At 41.8% G+C, this 21,525-nt stretch overlaps 1 protein-coding gene across 7 annotated transcripts in view; it reads right to left on the bottom strand.

Annotated features, from left to right (window-relative positions):
* The window catches only part of PTK2B (protein tyrosine kinase 2 beta), a 2,401,727-nt gene that overhangs the window by 825,372 nt on the left and 1,554,830 nt on the right, over positions 1 to 21,525 (bottom strand). For all 7 annotated transcript variants that reach the window (XM_044062346.1, XM_044062339.1, XM_044062341.1 and 4 more), the window contains one exon: positions 16,831 to 17,003. In XM_044062346.1, coding sequence (XP_043918281.1) covers positions 16,831 to 17,003 — 173 coding nt within the window. The remainder of the gene's footprint in view (positions 1 to 16,830; positions 17,004 to 21,525) is intronic.

Genomic DNA, 21,525 nt, shown 5'->3' with positions numbered 1-21,525 from the left:
GCCCTTGGGCTGATAGTCTAGTACCTACCTATGAAAAACATACATACATTCAGCTACCTCAGAAAAAGTGTGCTGTATAGGTTTGTTAAGAATGGCCTGCTAGAAGAAATTATTAGTGACAACATCTCCTTAAACTTTACTTTGGAAGAGCTTAAAACTTCTAAAAATCTTAATGGCATAAAGTACTTCCCATTTGCTTTCTATCATCTGACTATAAACAGATTTGTGAAAAAGGTTTGTTCAAATATTTAAGAAACCAAACAAAGCTATAACTCCCAAATATAAGCCTTTATAAAATATATGAGTTTCTACTACTATGTAGAAAAGCAGTGCATGTAGCCCACTCAGTCACTGGTAGAAGTGCTGTTTATGAAATGGAAATTGGAAGTCAATATTCAATACAATGAAATACAATTATCAATGAAAAGTACAAGACAAACATTTAAGCATACAAAGGAATGAATAACGGGCTAGACATTTTCCTACAAGATACTATGTGTTGGTATATGACTAAAGAATCAGGACATGGAATTACAATAGCAAGGCTACTGATACACACCACTGAAGTTGGAATTAAGACACAGAGAAATATGTAGAGCAGAACCTATGTACTTCCTTAATAAGTGGTCCAGCACCCACTACAAGGTAACTAGGTACACAGACAAACAACCTCAGCCAGAACCAAAGCAGAATGGGACACGTACATTACATCAAAATATGGATGGGTGACATGAGAAAATACCAAAGATGAATCCCAAAGTGGGTGAATGACCTCAGGAATACCGTTAGAATGATGAATGCCTAAAGCCCTACCTCAGAAAGATGGATGGCAACAGCTGTATTCAAAGGTGGAGGGATGATCATAGACATGCTATATGAAGGGGGAACAACTCCAGCCATATCTCCAGAAAGACAGAGGAGTTAACATACACCCAAGGAAGGGGAAATGACTAGTGCTAAATTGTACAATGAACAAGTAGCCATTCAGGATCTCCGTGGAGTCAGGAATGCTAAAGCAGCAGAGGTCCCATGTGTGCATGTGTTGTACTTGTGTGTGTATTAGGGAGAAAACTGTCATACACTGCAAAGCAAAATCATTAGGGCAATTAAGTCAAGTGTCAATGCATAATACAGTGATCATACCTAGGTACTAAAACAGTACCCAGCTGAGCATTAGTAAATATACACTCTAATCTAAATAGGTGTAGTAATCATCTGTAATATGACAAACTACACAGTAGTTATACAAATAAATTACATCCTCCTGGGAAGATAATGAAGGTGAAAAGAAGTGTACTATACATAACATTACTGACCATTTGCGCATATGCATCTAGGAGCACAAGCCCTTTTAGCTTTACTCCTCTGAAAAGCGCGACATTGCTATAGCTGGTACTTTGGAACCACACTCTAGCTCCTGGTGTTTGCTTATTAAGACTTAGAGTGAACAAGCATCTAGGAACAGACATAAAAGGACAGAGTCTAACTTGTCAACATCCACATTAGTAACATACTGAGTACTGGACATTTCAATATAATGCAAAATGCTGTGATGCTGGAGGGCAGGGGTCATAAAAAATCATTTTAAAGTGGCTTCATATTTTGAGCCAGTTATCTTCAGATCAGTGCAAACACTGCCAGTTCATAAGTTCAGCACTTCAAGTCTGCATACACTCAGACATTTAGGTGTTTTATTATTAATCTGCACACACGCCTCTCAAAAGTCAGAATTATTTTGAACTGCTTTTGCATAAGGTACCATGTCTAGCTTAACAGGTTATCATGCATACTTCCTGCCCTTTTTTTCTGTCTCATTTCACTGACATATGCAGGATATGGTGATTATGTTTAAAACTGAATATTGGGATTTACATGTTCTGTTCATTTACAAACTGCTCTTCTTTTAAATGCATTATGTGCCTGAAGAGTTAAATCAGCAGATCTAGCATAAAAGGCCACTGTAAATACATAAGGTAGTTATTCACAAGTAATAAAGAAGTGTAAGAAATAGCTGTCATTAAATGGAGAAGCCTTAAGTATATGGCATACGTTTTTAAGTGAAGAAAATACTCAACAAACGAGGAGCCACCAAGCTGGACAAACGATTCCTTAAGTCGTGCACCAAACCACTACTTTATTACTTAAAAAAAAAAACAAGTAATCCACATAAAATCATGTAAGCGCTTTCGTTTAAGCCTTGTTAAACTTCATCAGACCATGTCTGATGAAGTTTAACAAGGCTTAAATGAAAGCGCTTACATGATTCTATGTGGATTATTTATTTAATTTATTTTATTTTACATTTATTGACCAGGATAGTCCGACTGGATGCGTATCCATTTTCAGCGGAGGTCCGGGGAGAAAAGCTCCAAACATACAGACAAAAACATGCATACATATTAAGGGTTTTACAACGTAACAGGGGAAAAAAGCTCCAATTGAGCAGACAAAAAGTAATAAAGTAGTGGTTTGGTGCACGACTTAAGGAATCGTTTGTCCAGCTTGGTGGCTCCTCGTTCATTGAGTGTTTTCTTCAGTTGTTTGTGTATCTTCCATTTTCGTTAGTATAAGTTTTTAAGTGGACAAAGGAAGAATGACAGCTATGAAACTATTTAACTGCTCTGTTGCTGCAACAGCTCTTCGGTTTTAGTCCCCTTCAATTTTCCCACTTAAAAGCTACAGCGCTACAGCCATATCCATCATGGATGGTGAAAATGAAGCCTTTGGCATGCAAACTTTTTGTGGCAGAACATGCAAAATGCATGCATTATAGTTTCACACACAATGACATAGTGTACTTAGGGACTAGTAATGTAGAGGCAGAATTTATGGTTTAAAGTTCCCCACATACATCCCAAGCTTTGAGCTTGCAACAGCATTTACAATCATAGAAGGGGGGGGGGGTCAAACAGAAGAGTTCATTCTTATTTTTCAAACTAGAAGATATTAAGATACTAGACCCCCATGTGGTTAGCGACAATGAATCTTTATATATGTTTCATGTAGTATTTAATAATGTATATACCCTTCAACGGGTTTAATATCATGAAGGAAATAATCAAATATATGAAGGTAAACATGAATCTGAGAGCAAAAATAATAGCATTATGTCCTTATCATTGTAGACGAGAACTAGGATTACTTGATCGCTGTATCCACTCTAATGTTTTGACCCAATACAGGAAGAAATACATTTTTGAACATAAAGTCAGAAAATTTAAATAGAAATATGCATGTTAAAATCAGAAGTACCATGATAAACACAGTGAATAAAATGGCAGTAGTAGAAAGAAATGAGAAAATTAACAAGAGAAAGAAAGAGATGAGCTCCACAGCACAGGAAGGAGAAACCAAACATCTCAGCTTCTAAACAGAGAATGACTTTGACATCTGCAATTATCAATTTCCTGCACTTACTGCTTTGCAGCAGTATGTTATTAGACTCCTTATATCAACATGGAAGCTGTGAAAGTAAATGGTTTCTACACTGTTGAGAGAAAAAGGGTATTTCAGTTTGTTTTCTCATCAAATAGTTGCTATTTCCTGCTTTCCAGAGAACACATAGTCCTTTGGAGGTACACTATGCAAAGCAGGACTTCATATCCATTGGATTAAAGTTCACATCTTATAAAGACACCGACATCAGCTGTGGGCAACCAGATGATGTACTACAACAACTGATGTATGCAACGGTGAATTCAATAATCTGCAGCTACAGAAAAAATGCAGCTTGTAGTTAATCGATGGTCTGCCTCTAATGAACATATACCACTTTTGTTACAAGTAGAGACTGCCTACCTAATTAGAGCAAATATCACGATTTCAGAAACCTCATCATTTTATTTAAATACTACATCTTTAAGGAAACTATCTGCCTCCCTGTTACATTGTTTGCTAATGACTAAGCAAGACATAAAAGGAGTTCATCTTGAATGGCAAAAGTACAGTTGTGTACACTTACCATAAATGTAGATGTTCGAGTCTATTCACTGTTGCAGTCATCACATTTGGGTTATCCCTGCCAGGGTAGCCCTCGGCTGGCCCGAATACCAGAGGCTTAGTATTTCTGCATCGGTTGCTGTCGCTTGAAGACTGACGTCAGGTTGTCAGTAGTATAAAGTAAGGCAGCCGACGTCATTACATCAGTTTTTCTTGCCCTACCCTGTCAGGAGCCCCCAAGTAGGAGGCCAGGTTCTGGTGGAAGAAAACCCCACCAGTGGAAAATAAATACCTAAAATTCTCTTGTAAGTTAACGAGAACCAAAAAGTTAGAATGCTAATAAAAGGAGAAAGAGAAGAAAGGGGGATGAAGGGAGGGAAACTAGGACTGCAATACTGAATACACTTGAACATCTACATTTATGGCAAGTGTACACAACTGTACTATGTTCTTCATGTTTCACTGTTGCAGTCATCACATTTGGTTTGATTCCCAAAGCTTAGGAAAAGGGTGGAGGCAGTCAATGCAACTAGGGGCTGGCTAGAATGTCCTGCAAGACTGCAGAGGCAAACCCTGCCCTGAATTTGGAGAAGAGAGGCAGGTGGTAATGCTTGGTAAAAGTGTGAACAGATGTCCAGGTGGCAGCCTCCATGATGTCCATGGTGGGGACTCCTCTGCGGAAGGCTGCAGAGGTGGAGGCTGCTCTGGTGGAGTGTGTCCTGACCCCCTTGGGGGGAGGTGTTCCATGCTGTTTGTAGCAGAAATGGATGCAGTGTGCTATCCATTATGAAATGGTTTGCTTGGAGATGGCTTTGCCTTCTGCCTCTGAAGCAAAGCTAACCAGCAGTTGATTAGACTTTCTAAAGGATTTAGTCTTGTCAAGATAGAATCTGAGCTGTTTGTGCACATCTAGAGAGTGAAGAATCCTTTCCCCTTGTTCTGGGGATTCGGAAAAAAAGGTGGGCAAATGAATGGATTGGTTGAGATCCACATTGGAAACCACTTTGGGCATAAAGGATGGGTTAGTTCTGAGGGATACCCTGTCTGCATGGAAAATGATGAAGGGTTCCACAGCTACGAGTGCTTACAGCTCAGAGACTCTTCTGGCTAAAGTGATGGCCAGAAGGAATGCTGTTTTCCAGGACAGAAATTTTAGCTATGCAGAAGAAGCTGGTTCAAAAGGGGGAGGGGGAGCTTTTCCTAAACAAAGTTTATGTCCCAAGCTGGTGTGGGTGCCTTTCAGGGCGGCCTCAAGTTGCTAGCCCCTCTTAGGAACTGTTTGATCAAAGGGTATGGGAAAAGGGGCTGCTCAGTGAGAAAATGAGGAGAAATAGCAGAGGCATGAATTTTATTAGAGGAAGATGCTGGGGGGTGGAGCGGGGAGAGGCTGCACAGCAAGGGGTACCACTGGTGCTAGGGCCAGTCTGAAGCTATCAGAATGGTCCTTGGTTTTTCCTCCCTTATTTTAAGCAGTACCCTGGGGTTGGGGGGGGGCATAGACTGATAGACTGACCCAGGGGAAGGACAGGGCATCCACTTTCCAAGCCATGCAGTGATGCTCTCTGGTGCAGAAACTGCTGATGGTTGGTGTGGGAGGCAAAGAGGTCGACCTTCGATGTTCCCCATTTCTGATTTATTAGGGTGAAGGTACTTCTGTTGAGTTACCACTCATGTGGGTCCAGAAGATTTCTGCTTAATTGGTCTGTCAGAGAGTTGAGAGAGCCTGGTAGGAATTGTGCTAATACGTGTAGTCACATGGCAGAGGCTGTGTGCCAAAGGGTCATGGCCAGCCTGCATAAAGGGTAGGAGTAAGTCCCTCCCTGCTTGTTGATGTACCACATCACACTGGTGTTGTCTGTTTAGAGCAGTAGAGCCCCTGGAGACAGAAGGTGCTTGAAAGCTATCAAGGCATACTGCACAGGCATCATCTCCTTTTGACTGATGTGCAGAGGGATTTGCTGTGGGTTCCATTGGCCCTGTATGCAGCTGCGTCCAGATGGGCACCCCAAGCATAGTCTGATGTGTCTGTGGTGAGGGTCTGGGAGGCAGGGGTGGTGGTAAAGGCATTCCCTTGTTGTGGGAACATGCTGCTGCCCACCAAAGAAAATCTTTTCTGAGGCAAAGAATTATAGGTAGAAAAGTTTCCATGTCCTGAGAGTGTTGGCACCAAAGGCTCTTTAGGTACCACTGAAGTTTCCTCATATGTAGTCTGGCATATGGAATGAGTAGTATGCAAGATGCCATGAACCCCAGAGCTTGCAGGATCTTCCATGCAGATAGCTGGGGCCTGGTGGCTAGTTGAGAGAAGTAGGCTGTCAGGAAAATTTGTTCCTCTGGAGTAAGGTATGCCATCTGGGATGCTATGTCCAGACTTGCTCCCAGGAATATAATCCTTTGTGTGGGCACCTGTTTGGATTTCTTTTCATTAATTGTGTACCCTAGGGAAGTTAGTAGGGTCTTTACAAAGCCCAGGTGCTTGAGCAGCTTTTCCTGGCTGTCTGTCTGAATAAGGCAGTCGTCTATGTATGGGTAAATCTGAATATTTCTTTATCTGCAAAAGGCAATGGCCAGAGCCAGACATTTTGTGAAAACTCTGGGAGCAGTAGATAAGCCAAAGGGAAGCGCAGAGAACTAAAAGCATTGAGATCCTACCCTGAAGCAGACATATTAAATGCATGATTCCCTGAAAGGAATGTGCGGGTAGGCCTCTTTTAGATCTAGGGTGGCTAGCAAAGTGTTTTTGGAGAGCATGGGTAGCAGCTGCTGAAGGGTGAGCATTTTGAATTTTGGAATCATTAGGAAGGTGTTTACAATGGATAGATTGAGGATGGGGTACCATGTGCCCTCTTTTCTGGGCACCAGAAACAGTCTGGAATAGAAACCTTGGCCTATCTGTTCTGCAGGAACATGCTCTATTGCCCTCATAGAGAGCAGGGTAAGCATTTGCTTTTGAGCCTCTGCCCACTGATTTGTAGGTAGATCTGGGAACCTTTTTGAGGTTGGAAGGGTGTGTAAGGAAAATTTGTATCCCTGAGATATGATGTTCAGAACCCAGTTCCCAGTAATGGTGGTCCAGGTGCTTGAGTGAAAGGGGAGTTTTCCTCCTAGGGGTAAGTGAAGATGGGCAGAAAGAGGGGTGGAGGTGGTGAGTCATTGTGAGTTCTTACCATAAGGGGTGGCTTAGAACTCCCTGGTTTTGAAGTGGATGTAGTCCACTGCTTAGATCTCTGCATTCCCTGGGGCTGCTGTCTAGGGGGTCTGCTTCCATGGGACCTCGGCTGGGCCGGTTTACTGGGAGCAGGAAAGGACCAGTGCTTGAAGGGACAATGCCTGCTGAACTTAGGAGGCTGGACCTGCAAGAAATACTTAACTGTTTGCATAGATTTTGCTTTTTTTTCCCATCTTTTTTAAGACCACTTCTTCCTTTCTGCCAAATAAGTTATCCTTGTGCAAGGGGGCATCCAACAATTTAGATTTGACATGGTCTGGCAGGGGTTGTTCTTTAAGCCATGCATGCCTTCTAATGACATATCCAGTGACTGCTGTCCGGCAAGAAGCATCTAGGGTGTCAAAACCACAGTGCAAGGTGTGCTTAGTTACTAGATTTGCAGAATACATTAAATCTTGTAAATCTTTAGATTCTGCCCAAGCAGGAAAGGAAGACATTTTTTTTAAGGATTTCCAAGGTATGTTGCTGAAACCTCAGCATATGGAACTGACAATTTAGTGCCCTGATATCAAGAGTAGCTGAGGTGTATACTTTTTTACCCCATCTGTCTAATGCTCGTGAATTCCTGTCTGAGGGGGTGGGATTCTTAGCAGAGGTTGCTTTAATCCCTTTTGGCCCTTGAGAAATGACCTCAGGGTCAGCTGTAGTATTTTTAAAAAGATATTTGTGCGAGTCAGGGACTCTATAGTACCTGTCTGGTTTTCTGGGAGCAGGTGGAAGGGCATCAGGAGTTAAGCTGGATTCGAGGGAAACATCCGCCACAACATCCAGGACAGGGGGGTGGCTAAGGGTCTGTGCTGTGGAAGATCTAGGAATTCCTCCCGAAGGTGGCACAGAGCCAACGGATGAGGAGGTCCCAGACTGGGCACCGGACCTGCTGGTGCCAGGTGCCATCGCCAGCTGAGGTAGGACAGGTGGGTCCGCTGGGACTGGCCTTCCCATACGTTCTATGTTTAGGAGGATTTAATGACATTATGGGTTGGTAACAGCCAACAGCATTCCAAATTAGTTGTAACAGCATGCAGTAATATTCCCATTAACCCAACACACCAGAGTTCCAACAGTTGAACAGCAAGCATAACACATGCATACATAGAATAACAGTGGACATTCCAACAGCATGCAAGATTGATAGGTGGCAACAGGCCACCAAGATTGTGGTGTTTAAACAGGGCACATGCATCAAAGTAAATGCAGATATTTATAGAACAATAGGACATATGTCCCAACAAATGTTTTGAAATTAGACATACCCACTGAGGTGTGGAATTGCATTGTTTATGCACATACAGTAGGGTGTAAAAAGATACCGCCATTAACATCTTATATGTACTTATAGTTTACACTACATTCCTATTGACTGCAGGTGTATATCCCCTACATGTATTATTACACTAGGCAACGTGCATTAAGTTGTGTAATGGGTTTGGCTAGTTCCTTATATACCTGACCTATATCTGACATACTAACTGTCCAGGACGCAGATGTTATATATCTACATATCTGGATGTGTTCACGTGACATTATCAGTTATATTTCTACAGCCCCCTACATTTCTAGCAGCACACTCACATTTCTGGGGAACACATTAACAAGCTACTTGTGTGCCAGATTTACCTATGCATGCCAGCTATTAACCAACTGTTGAGGACTGTATATATGCTTCACAGCTACTGGCACTCCCTTCATCCACTTTATATGGGCCTGCCCAACTGTGGGTTGACAGCGCTTAATACAACTGTACTATTGATATAATGCAAGAGTACAACAATATTTCAAAGTAAGTGACACGGACACACTCCAGGTATTATACCTTTATTAATTACATTACACACTTTTCTAGAGGCTCTCTCATTTATTTGATATTACACTGCATGCAGAAGACTTATTCAAGACGTATTATACCTTTATTAATGGGTTACAACACTCTTTCAGGCTCTCTCACTTATTTTATATAACAGTACATGCAGAGATATTATTCAGGACTTATTTTACATTTATTAATGGGTTACACCACTCTTTTTCAAGCCCTCTCACTTATTTTATATAACAGTACATGCAGAGAAATTATTCAGGGCATTTTATGCCTTTATTATTGGGCTACAACACTTTTTTTCAGGCTCTCTCACTTATTTTATATAACAATACATGCAGAATAATTACTAACCTGCCTGGTGGCGCAGCCTTAGCAGCCTATCTGCATAGGCTTGCTGATTCACAGCACGGACACCTGCAGCTGTGAAGTAAATGAAGGGATACTGAGACATACCTGTCTATTATATAGACTACAATAACTATTCTTGCATACTCCATTCCATGGATACCTACTCAGTAGTGGGGGATTGTCATTTCCATGGGCCTCCTGTATCCACTGGTTCAGTTGGTCCTGCTTCCGTCTCTTCAGGTCTGCATGGTGGTGTCTGACCTGCTCACCAGTCCGAGGGACGCCTGTGGCACTGGTGAGATCATGTGCTAGATGGTTCCAAACCTCCGCTTTGTACTCAGTGCCTTGGAACTGGCCCTGCAGGAGTCTTGCATCATGATGATGGACAAGGAGCCAAACCATCAGTTTTGACTCCTCAATGCTCCACCGTTGTGCTCAAAAATGAGAGCCCTCTCCAGCACCGGCCATTCTGACTGCAGATGGGAGCTACAACGAGTTATGGCGATTATTCCTGCCTATGGAGCTTAAATATGGCTCATTTCCCACACTTATTTATGATTGGCCAGTTTTGAAAATTCTCAGATGAGTGCAAACCTGCTTAGCACTGAGTAAACTTTCATTAATATGTATATGTATGTTGAGAGTGCATGAACAGCAAAAGCTGTCATGTCTTAGTGGTTCTGTACTTTGATTATGATGCACAGTATCCTGGGTTTGAAGCCTGTCATTGCTTTTTATTTTACTACTGGCCTGACCGGCTAGGAGGTGTAGCTATGTTTAGCCGACTTTGCTCTACTTTGCCCAATGTTGCTCTACATTGCCCGACGTTGCCCAATGTTACGCTAGTTGGCGCGGTGCGCAGCTCCGCGCAAACATGTTTTGTATGCACTAGTTGGCACGATGCGCAGCTACGCGCAAAGCCATTGCGCTAGTTAAAGCAGTGCTTAGCTATTGGTAATTATTCTTAAATGTGCTTAATACTGGTAAACGTTGGTTAACAGTGCTTCACATTGCTTAAGATAGGTTACTTATGCATTCATTAGTATGCATGACCGTTGCACCTTCTTATATATATTTAAAATATCGTTCACTACTACATAGGCCATTTCAATGCATTTTAATAGAATTTAAAAGGTAAATGTCAGAAATTATTTTTATGCACAGATTTCCTAATGAAAATGGAAAGGGGAGTGATGGGACTCGAACCAGGAATGCCTCCTCTTTGTGCGAAGGCTCTACCACTATGCTATTGCAATTTGGCTTAATTTGCATATTAGTAGTTTATTATCCTCTTCGATGTCTAAACTGCTTACTGTAGCTAAGCAATGGGCACACCCGCGCACAAATACGGGCAGCTATTTTGGGAATAATAAAAAAAAATTGTTTTACCTTTTATTTCATTTGTACAGGGGTTTTGAATGTGGGGGAGTGTAGTGTTGGGGGTATACACATTTGAGCGGACTCGCTCATATCTGCTGACATTTGCAGATTTAGGCACTTGCAGGGGCGTGGATATTTGGACTGCAAGGCAGTCTGACACACCCCCTGCACTCCTTCATGGTCCATGTTAGCCTTAGAGTTGAGTCAGCTCGCCCTCATGAATATGCATGGCGCGCTGACGTCATACTCTTAGGCGGCCGTTTCCGAGTAAGACTTAGTCTTACATGGTGGATTACTGAATCCCCCGCAGGAACATTCGGTATTCTGTCTTGGATCTGACAACAAGGACCATTCATCCATCTTGCCTTGCTCTATTCAGTATGTAGGAGCAGTAATTATTTTAGTCAATCAGGAATAGATGCGACTAGCTAAATACTGTTTTTCTATAACTGTGTGAATCTTTCCATCTGTGCTATTTTTAATATTCCCTGTGACTGAAACTCTGCTGTTTCCTATGAATAGATAGTATTTTCTTGTTCATTATTTATTTTCAAATATATTTAAACTTTTCATTGTGGCTGGTCCTTTTTAGAAAATATTTAAGCTTTGAGTGTATTTGCATAAATTTATTTGGTGATAACTCTGGCCACTCCTGAAAGCCTTGCTGTTTGGTCAAAATTACCATTTGTATTAATATTAATTTCACTCAGTATAATTGACTGCCATTGTAAGAGTGTTAAGGTAGTTGGCAGGGATTCTGGTGGCAGTGATAATTACCGTATAGTCTGGGCAGAAGGGGGCACAGCAGCTGAATCTGTGCCAGCCCTTCCCAGGTGTGCATATATTTGTGTGTGTATGCGTGTGTGTGTGTGTGTGTGTGTGTGTGTGTGTGTGTGTGTGTGTGTGTGTGTGTGTGTGTGTGTGCGCAAATGAAATCTCAAAGCATGTGTGTGTCAACTGCTTGGAGCAGGGACACAAAGCACTGGTTTCACAGACAGGGTGCGGGAGGACTTAGCTTGGAACCTCAGCTAAGGACTCAACACTGAGCTGTGACAGTGAGGAGTCTTATTGAGGGTCTGGATACATATAAAGAGGAACCAGCCCTCGGACTGAGCATGTTCCCTGAGTGCTTTTAAGGGAAATTGTGCTTGATGCAGAGAGGTCTGCATCTGTAAATACATATCCATTTGTATTCCAAGTGAACGTCCCCCTCCAATGTCAGTGGTGAGGATTCAGGCTCCTTGATTACTGGCCCAGTGTGGGACGTCACAGTTCATATGGAGGTGAAAACTATTTACTTGATTTGTTAAGTTGGGTAGAGCAATGACCCACTGATGATCAATTACAGGCTTAGCTCAGGTATAAAAAACACTACATTTAAAGAGAATAGTTTGCAAAGCAGTTTTACAAAACAGTGAAAAACTGAAACATAATATATATATACAGGGAGTAGTTACAGAGTACATTTGCTACATAACTAAACATAATATGCTTACAGATAATTTACAGAGCAATTTTCAGTCTACTGAAAGTGTGAGAGATTACAATTATAGCAACAATAATAAGGAATATACAACAAACATTTTGAACCATATAAACATATATTCAGGATTGAATATATACACAAAATAAGGCACATAGTAAGAGAACAGAAATTAGAGTAACCAAAATGTGGAAGGAGGGTTGAAGAGACGTTTAAAGGATAGGTTGGGCATGGAGTAGCTCAAGCATGTCATACTGTTTGACCAGGCTATAAGACATGTATATACTGACAAAGTCCTCAGTCTCTTCTGAAATTGTTTTAAAATATAACAAAAAATGTCAAAAATGTGTTCATATTGCTCATGCCGGTGCATCATGAGTGTCCTGCTTAAAACTCATCGACCTCCTCCAATCATATCTCTTAACTATACCACATTATGAAGAGTATTTCTCATTTTGAGTCATAAAAATGCCAAGTTCCGCCCAGTTCCCCTTCTTGAAATGCTGTATCACACTTTCATTATTAAGAAATTTATAGCAAACAGCTAAGGTATCATATTAATTAATTAAAAGAACGTTTTGTAAGTTTGTAGAAACAGTTTTTAGCCATGCTGCTAGTTTCTTACTTAAAGCAGTTAGTAAATGTTCAAAATGTTGCCCATTTGTTCAGTATTGTAACAGGTACTGTTCCACATTTTGAAGATGGAAAGTTGACCGATATACTTCAACATGATGAGCACTGCATACATATAGCTATGTAAAAGATCCCATGGTACCTATCAAAAAGAGAAGGGATAGTTCTCCAATGCCAAGGTCAAATTTACCATAGTAGGATAAATACCACCCCAGATCTCCATGAAAAGGGCCTACTAGCCTAATGGAACTAACCTGGTCAACAAAAGATAAATAAAATAAAAAAAAAAAAAATATATATATATATATATATATATATATATATATATATATATATATACATATATCTATCATGCTTAAAACTTATCCACTCCTCCAACCTCACCACTGCTGTCGCAAAGATGGATAACTATTTTATAGATGTTATTTTCTGATGCTGTATCCTACACCAACAAACCTTACAACACACAACTGGTTATTGAATTTTATTTTAACTTCATACTTCTTAAGACAGAAGTGGTAAACTTCATGACACCCATGCAAATGGACAACAGAGGTAGGACTGCTGAATCCTATACAAATGCACTTTTAAGCACTTACATGAGTGCATGGATCGTGCTATCCCTAACAGAACCAAGATGCTATGCTCCAAAAAAAGGAAGCCAATCTGGTGGCCCCCTGCCATAAACAAATTCTATAACAGAAGAAAGAAACTCTCGCAAAAAAGAATAAAATCCCATGACTGGAAGAACTCCCTGGTCAGCCTCAGTAAGAAGCTGAGATCCCTCATAAAATCCTCCAAAGCTAGTTATGAAAACAAAATCGCCCCTGATTCCAAAGACAACCACAAAGCATTCTACAGCTATATCAAGAATCTCAATGGCAACACTCAGATCTGCTCTGAGTTACAGCACAATGGCACTAAATATACAGAACCAACTGATATTCCCAATATCTTGGCAGATAGGTTCAGTGCTTTTACCCCCCCTCACCCCCTAAAGGGCCCAGCTCTATACCGGAAGACTGCAAAGTTCTTGTAATCATGGCTGCACAGGTAAAAACCACACTCTCCAAAGTCAAGAACACAGCATCCATGGGACCTGACAACATCCCAGGCTCCGTTCTACATGAACTACAGAATAAATTGGCACTCCACCTAAGCACCTTGTTCAATCATAGCCTGACCTCAGGCTTTGTGCCCACTGAATGGCACACAGCGATGGTTATCCCACTCCACAAAGGGGGAGCCACCACGGTCCCCGGGAACTACTGCCCCATTAGCCTAACGAGCCTGGTCTGCAAGGCCATGAAACGTATCATCATGGAACCTATAAACAAAGACATTGGTAATCTCCGAAATTCTAGACCCTACCCGGTTTGGGTTTGTAAAAGGCAGATCATGCCTCCTAAACCTGATTGACTTCTTTGAAGCAGTCACCAAAGCAGTAGATGAGGCTAAGGTGGTTCACACAGCCTATCCAGATCTCGCCAAGGCTTTTAACACCATCCCCCACTCTGGAATTATAGATAAACTCACTAAACTAGGTATAAATCCCTATGTCACAAGATGGGTTGCCAAATGGCTCACTGACAGAACCCACACTGTGAAAGTAGCAGACCCCAAATCTGACTTCAGACCAGTGACAACTGGAGTACCACAGGGTTCAGTCCTGGTTCCTCTCCTGTTTGGTAACTACTTTTCTGTAGTACAGGCTAAAACAGAAGGTCTTTGGCTAACAAAGTTCACAGATGACTGCAAACTAGAAGCCATAATTGAAACTCCTAACGATGTGGACACACTACAAAAGGGCCTCACTGAGACAGATGCCTGGTGTCAAAGTCATGGCCTCAAGCTCAATGCCAAAAAGTGCATTATCATCCCCTTTGGTAAAAACTCTGTACCCATGAGCTACCACACAGGTGGTAGTCTACCTAACACCGAAAGTGTGATAAGAGACCTTGGGACACAAGTGGACACTAGTCTCTCCTTTGATAATCACATCACTACAGTAGTCAGGAAATCCTTCAACATGGCACACCTCATCACAAAAGGTTTCTCATCCGGGAAAAAAGAGGTCATTGTTCCCCTCTACTCGTCAGTCATTAGACCCATTATAGAGTACAACTCCCCTTTTGGAATATACCTCACAAGACATCTACAACAACTGGAAAGGCCGCAGAAATACCTCACAAAGAGGATTACCGGCCTCAAACAGATATCCTATGCAGACCTTCTCAAAAATTCCAGCTTTACTCCATTGCATATCTCCTACTCAGAGGCAATCTCTGTCTAACATACAAAGCTATGTCAAACCCAGAGCTGTTGGACAGGCTCCACTTAAAGAAATCCCAATCCCTCTGAGCTACATGCTCTAGGGACTTAAACCTTGTCACCACAATAAACAGAACATGCTGGAGGGATAGACTCCTGTGCCAGAGACTTCCCATACTCTGGAACAAACTACCTATCTATCTCAAACAAAGCTCATTAGCACTCTTCAAGAAAAATCTTGATGACTGGATGGGAAATAGGAAATTCACCCCACGGATCACCTCTGTGGCTCTGCTCGACAGGGGCACAGGAAAATAATTTTCTTGGGCGGCGAAAGCCAGGGTACCTTTTTGGCTAGGCGTGTATAGGCCCTAGGGCTGGTAGCCTAGTACCAACCAATGAACCTATAAATGGCATATGTATGGTCTTTATTCTCCCCAGTACACACACACACACACACACACACACACACACACACACACACACACACACTGATGGGTAACTATTTTGCCCATGTTAACTTTGACTAATGTACATTCTTTTCTAGCTCAAACAGTAGTACACAGTGACTTAATTCACAAGATTTTATTCATTTTGTTCAAATCCTTTCTGAAATGTCTAGTACATCACTTCTTAAACATTCTTTCCCTTAGATCACTGTGAATGGATTCTTTCTAATTCATTCATCTGCAGGACCTTGCCTGATGGCTTCTCTACTTTCTCCCATCTGGCTCATTTGATCAGGAGAAAATAGAATTGGGTGTTCCTGAGCTACATGAAACTTCTACAGCCCATTCATTCTGTCCACACATTCCCAAAAGCCCTTTGTTCCTGGGAAATGTCAGATAGTAAAGCAGGCCAGCTTGCTAGTCCTGGATGACAACCTAGCCTCTTCCCATGTAAGCACCCCCTCTCCCATAATGGATCCCTTGAGTGTGTGTCTGCTGCCCCCAAGGGGAAGCATGCCTCTGCATTCTAGTTTTCCCTCGGCTACTTAGTGCACATGCACCATGGTAGCACAAGCTTGTATGGCTCAGAGCTCAGCTAGGTACACACCTAGTGCGCCTAATATGCGTCACCCGGTGGGTGTTACAGAGGTCCCTTTGTCCTGCCCAGATGGGTGAGATGGCTGTGGCTGCTCTCTCTCACATCCTCCATGGCTACCTCTTACATTTACCTGAACTACTAATGTAAATCAGCTTACCTGCACCACAGTCAGGGCTTTATCCCATTATGTCACGGAGCTAGCTCCCATTTGTGAATGGGTTCTTATCTCAACTGATTCCTGTTTCTTCTGCTTAAATTCAGCATCAAGCCTGACCCCTTTGTACTCTGTTAAGTCTTTAGTGCCACAATACCTAAGTGTAGTACTTCTACTGCATTTAACAGTGACTGTAGTGAGCATCCATTCATCAGAATTTATTACAGCTGTTAACTAATTACTTTCTTAGGCTGCTCAACCAAAACTGCTAATTCCTTTTACTTTTACATGAGTTACACAAGCCAAATGTAACATATAGTAGGAAAACATAAAATAACATAATATATAAAAACCTACTGAAACATCTGCCTATTTAATCACCAAAATTACACATCCAAGAATGCTGACTCCTCTTTATCTATCTCAATGAAACTTCTCAGTCAGGTTCCACTAGACACTCAAACTTAAACATCCATAGATCTCATCTAGAAACTATACTGTAGTAAACAAAATGTGTTGACAAAAGTTACCTCCACTCAGCTTCCATTTGAAGAAACTTTTGCTGAACCTCAGCGATGGTCATATCAGGGTGAAGCCAGTGAATTTCATTGGATTTTAGATGCATCAGACGAAGGCCATAGCATTCGGCATACTGGATATTTGGACCTATACTCCCACTTATTAGGACAGAATCAATGACATTCTGGTAAAGAGAAAGAGAACATAGAAATCATCATCTAATGAGTTTCACCTGCCTATGATCATGTTTTATTGTAAATTAATACTACAAAGCATTTGTCAATTAACAGGGAAAAACAATTGTGCCTTTGCCATAGTAAGGTGTCTTTGTCATCAGTGATTTACATACGCAAACTTAGATCAACACATTAAGGTACACATATTTTAAACAAAAAAGTATGCATTTTAAAACAGATAATATCAGTACTGAAGTGAATAAATAATAAACTCTCAAAATGGTTTATTAGATTTGCATAAAATAGTGCAGGTGTTACAACTGTTGCTTTTTTGGACTTGATCACTGATATTTTCAGTGAAAACATCAATATGAACTTCATTAATATAGCCATAAGAACAATCTTAATGTCCAGCATGGTGTATCAAGGTTAGGGAGACAGCACAGCACATAGGTGTGGGGGTGTTCAAACCAATCAGTGTGAGGTCAGAAGGGGTAATGAGTTAGTACCCTACAAACAGAGGAAGAGATTAAATGCTGTCTCTGCTGCTCTGCCGCTAAGGAGTATACTGCAGGGTCCAACTTCAAATACTCATCTGGCGTGTACAGTTAGAATTGTTAACAGAGTACTACCCCTGAGCCCGCCTAACCCCACTGTAGGAATGTTTCCATGCCTTGAGGATTCTACACTGTCATTTTCTTGGTATTAACGTACTTCATTTCCAGCCAAGATGCACTTATACAGTGAGATGCAGCATGTAAATTAACTAAGTGATGCTTGTATGGTCAGCCCTTTCTATGCTCTGTGGTAATATAATGGCATAAAGACCTGTGTGAGAAACCTGCACATTTACAATGCTTGGCAAACTGAAATATTTATATGTATTCTTAACAATAGAATACATTCTCATCAAGCTGGTATGCAATTTACATTATCCTATGAGCATTATCAGCAGGGCAATATTTAAAAGATAACTGTGTTATGACATCATATTCTGTAGACAGTGGACTTTTTAATATAAGCACTGCAAGGTTTGCTTACGTTCTGTAGTAAGTATGTATGTATGTACATATTGTTTAGTTTATTTTACAATGAAGGTAAGAAATAGGGCATAACATATTATTAGTGGAAACCTGGGAAGAAAAGCTACAGATAATACAGAGTCTTAACAGACATTCAAGTGATATATCATAATGCAGTTTGGTCCACATACATTCACACACAGTTTACAATGAAAATAATTTAAAATATGAGTTGGATGCCATTAGGTAAACTAGCCTAACACAGTCTTAAACAGGAAAGACAGAATAATACGAGTCCACTATATGTGTTGAGAGAGTGCAGAGGATGCAATTAAGAGTCTACTGGTTGATCTTATATAGGTTCATAGGTTGGTACTAGGCTATTGGCCCTAGGGCCTTATACAAGCCTAGCCATAACAATTCCCTGGCTTTTTCTTCCCACACTATTTAGTTCCCTGGACCCCTGTCTAGCAGGACGACTGACGTGATCCCAGGGAGAATTTCCTTTCTCCCATTCAATCATCAAGGTTCCTTTTGAAGAGGGCCAAAGAGGCGCTCTGCTTGATATGTATGGACAATCTATTCCAGAGTCTGGGGAGTGCCTGGGTCAGGAACCTATCCCTCCAGCAGGTTTTGTTTATTGTGATGACAAGGTTTAGATCCCTGGAGTGTGTGGCTCTGAGGGATTGGGATTTCTTTAAGTGTAGCATGTCCAACAGCTCTGGGCTTGACATGGCCTTGTATGTTAAGCAGAGATCGCCTCGGAGTAGACGAAATGCGACAGAGATTAGCTGGAGTTTTTAAAGGTGGTCGGCATAGGGCATCTGCTTTAGGCCTGTGATTCTTTTAGTGAGGTATTTCTGCAGCCTTTCCAGTTGTTGCAAATGTCTTGAGAGGTACATACCATATGGGGCGTTGCATTCTATAATTGGTCTAATGAGGGATGAGTACAGTGGGACAATGACCTCCTTTTTTCTGGATGAAAAGCCCTTAGTGATGAGGTGTGCCACACACAAGGATTTCCTGACTGTTGTGGTGATGTGGTTTTTGAAGGTGGGACCACTGTCCACCTGTGTCCCTAAGTCTCTTATCATACTTTCTGTGTTTAGTGTGGTAATTCACAGGTACATGTTTTTTCCCAAAGGGGATAACTATACATTTCTTGGCATTGAGCTTGAGCTCATGGCTCTGGCATCAAACATCTGTTTCTGTAAGGCCCTTTTCTAGAGTATCAACATCATTTGGGGATTCAATAATGGCTCCCAGTCTGCAGTCATCTGCAAACTTTGTTAGCCAGAGACCCTTAGTGTTGGCCTGTACTTCAGAGAAGTAGATGCCAAACAAGAGAGGTCCCAGGACTGAACCCTGAGGTACTCCATTTGTCTGGAGATGGATTTGGAGTCAGCTACTTTTATAGTGTGGGTTCTGTCAGTAAGCCAGTTGGCAACCCATCAAGTGACGTAGGAATTAATGCCCAGCTGAGTAAGTTTATCTATGATTCCAGAGTGGGGGATGGTGTCAAAGGCCTTGGCGAGGTCCAGATAGGCTGTGTGGACTGTCTTACCCTCGTCCACGGCTCTGGAGACTGATTCAAAGAAGTCAATCAGGTTCAGGAGACAAGATCGTCCCTTCACGAACCCAAACTGGGTGGGTCTAGTGTTTTAAGGTTGCCAGTGTCTTTGTTTATAAGTTCCATGATAATACGCTCCATGGCCTTGCAGATCAGGCTTGTCAGACTGATGGGGCAGTAGTTCCCGGGATCCAAGGTGGATCCCCCCTTGTGGAGTGGGATAACTGTAGCTGAGAGCCACTCAGTGGGCATGAAGCCTAGGGTGAGGGTATGATTAAACATGACACTTAGGTGAGGTGCCAGTTCATTTTGTAGTTCATGTAGTACACAGCCCATGATGTCATCTGGTCCCATGGATTCTGTATTCTTAGCTTTGGAGAGCTCGTTTTTTTACCTGTGTGGCTATTACCAGAATTTGGCAATCTCACAGTGTTGAGATGGGCCATTTAGGGGGGAGAGGGGGGTGAAGTTGGCACTGAATCGATCTGCCAGGATATTGGCAATATCCTTGGGAACAGTATATTTAATGCCATTCTGTTGTAGCTCAGAGCAGATCTGAGCACTGCCATTTTGATTCTTGACATAGTTATAGAATGCCTTGTGGTTGTCTTTGGAATCTTTGGCAATTTTATTTTCGTAACTAACTTTGGAGGTTTTATGAGGGATCTCAGCTTCTTACTGAGGCTGGTAAGGGAGTTTTTTGCATCCTGGGATTTTACTCTTTTCTGCAACAGTTTCTTCCTTTTGTAGTAAAGTTTGTTTATGGCAGGGGACCACCAGATTGGCTTCCTTTTTTTGGAGGAGAACATCTTGGTTCTATTTGGGATGGCACGATTCATGCATGAGTGGATGTGCCCCTACAGTGATATCACATATGATGTGATATGATTACAGATACTACAACCAAATTAGTTCTGGTGGGATTTAGCTGTAAATAATGAATGGCACAGCTTTTAAGTTATCATTTGTTATGTAGGTTTATTGGATGGCGCAGTCGTAGTGCTATCACCTCACAAAGTACAGTTGTGTACCTACCATAAATGTAGATGTTCCAGTGTAATCACTGTTGCAGTCATTACTCTTGGGTTATCCTGCTGGCAGGCTACCCGCAGTCGGCCTGAATTCCAAAGTCTTGGTCCGGTGTTGGTTGCTGTCGCCTCTTCCCTGACATCAGTGCGTCAGGGGTATAAAAGATGCAGCCGACGCCATTTTCTTCAGTTTTTCTTGCCCCAGATGTCAGGTGCCCCCAAAAGGGTAGGATAAAAATTATGCCAATAAAAAAGCATGCACTAAAATAAACATTACCTTCATCTACAAGCAAATACACCACATAGGTTGTATAGAATAGAGAGGTACAGGTAAGTCCCAGCAATGAAAGGGGGTGGTGGGTGGGTAACCTGGACTGCAACAGTGAATACACTCGAACATCTACATTTATGGTAGGTACACAACTGTACTATGTTCATCGTGTTTCACTGTTGCAGTCATTACACTTGGGTTGAATCCCAAAGCTGAGGTTGGGTGGCTGGGTCTAAATAGAATTAGGAGTGGCTATGAGGCCCTGCAGAAGTGCAGTGGCAAAGCCTGCTCTGGATTTAGAGGAAAGAGGTAAATGGTAGTGCTTGGCAATAGTGTGCACTGAAGTCCAAGTTGCAGCCTCCAAAATGTCCTTGGTTGGTACTCCTCTGAGAAAGACTGCTGAAGTGGCTGCTGCTCTGGTTGAATGTGGCCTAATGCCCTTAGGCACGGATTTGCCATGTTGTGAATAGCAGAAACGAATGCAGTGGACTATCCATTTTGAAAGAGTCTGCTTTGAGATGGCTTTTCCTTGCGATCCTGCAGCATATGCCACTAAGAGTTGCTCAGTCTTTCTGAAAGCTTTAGTTTTGTCCCAGTAGAAGCGTAGCTGTCTGTGTATGTCCAAATAATGTAGAAGTC

This window comes from Protopterus annectens, chromosome 2.part1 (assembly GCF_019279795.1).
Source record: "Protopterus annectens isolate FY-2018-M chromosome 2.part1, PAN1.0, whole genome shotgun sequence".
Taxonomy (NCBI): Eukaryota; Metazoa; Chordata; order Ceratodontiformes; family Protopteridae; genus Protopterus; species Protopterus annectens.
Note: the sequence above shows the minus strand (reverse complement) of the source record. Positions and strands in the feature narration are given on the sequence as shown.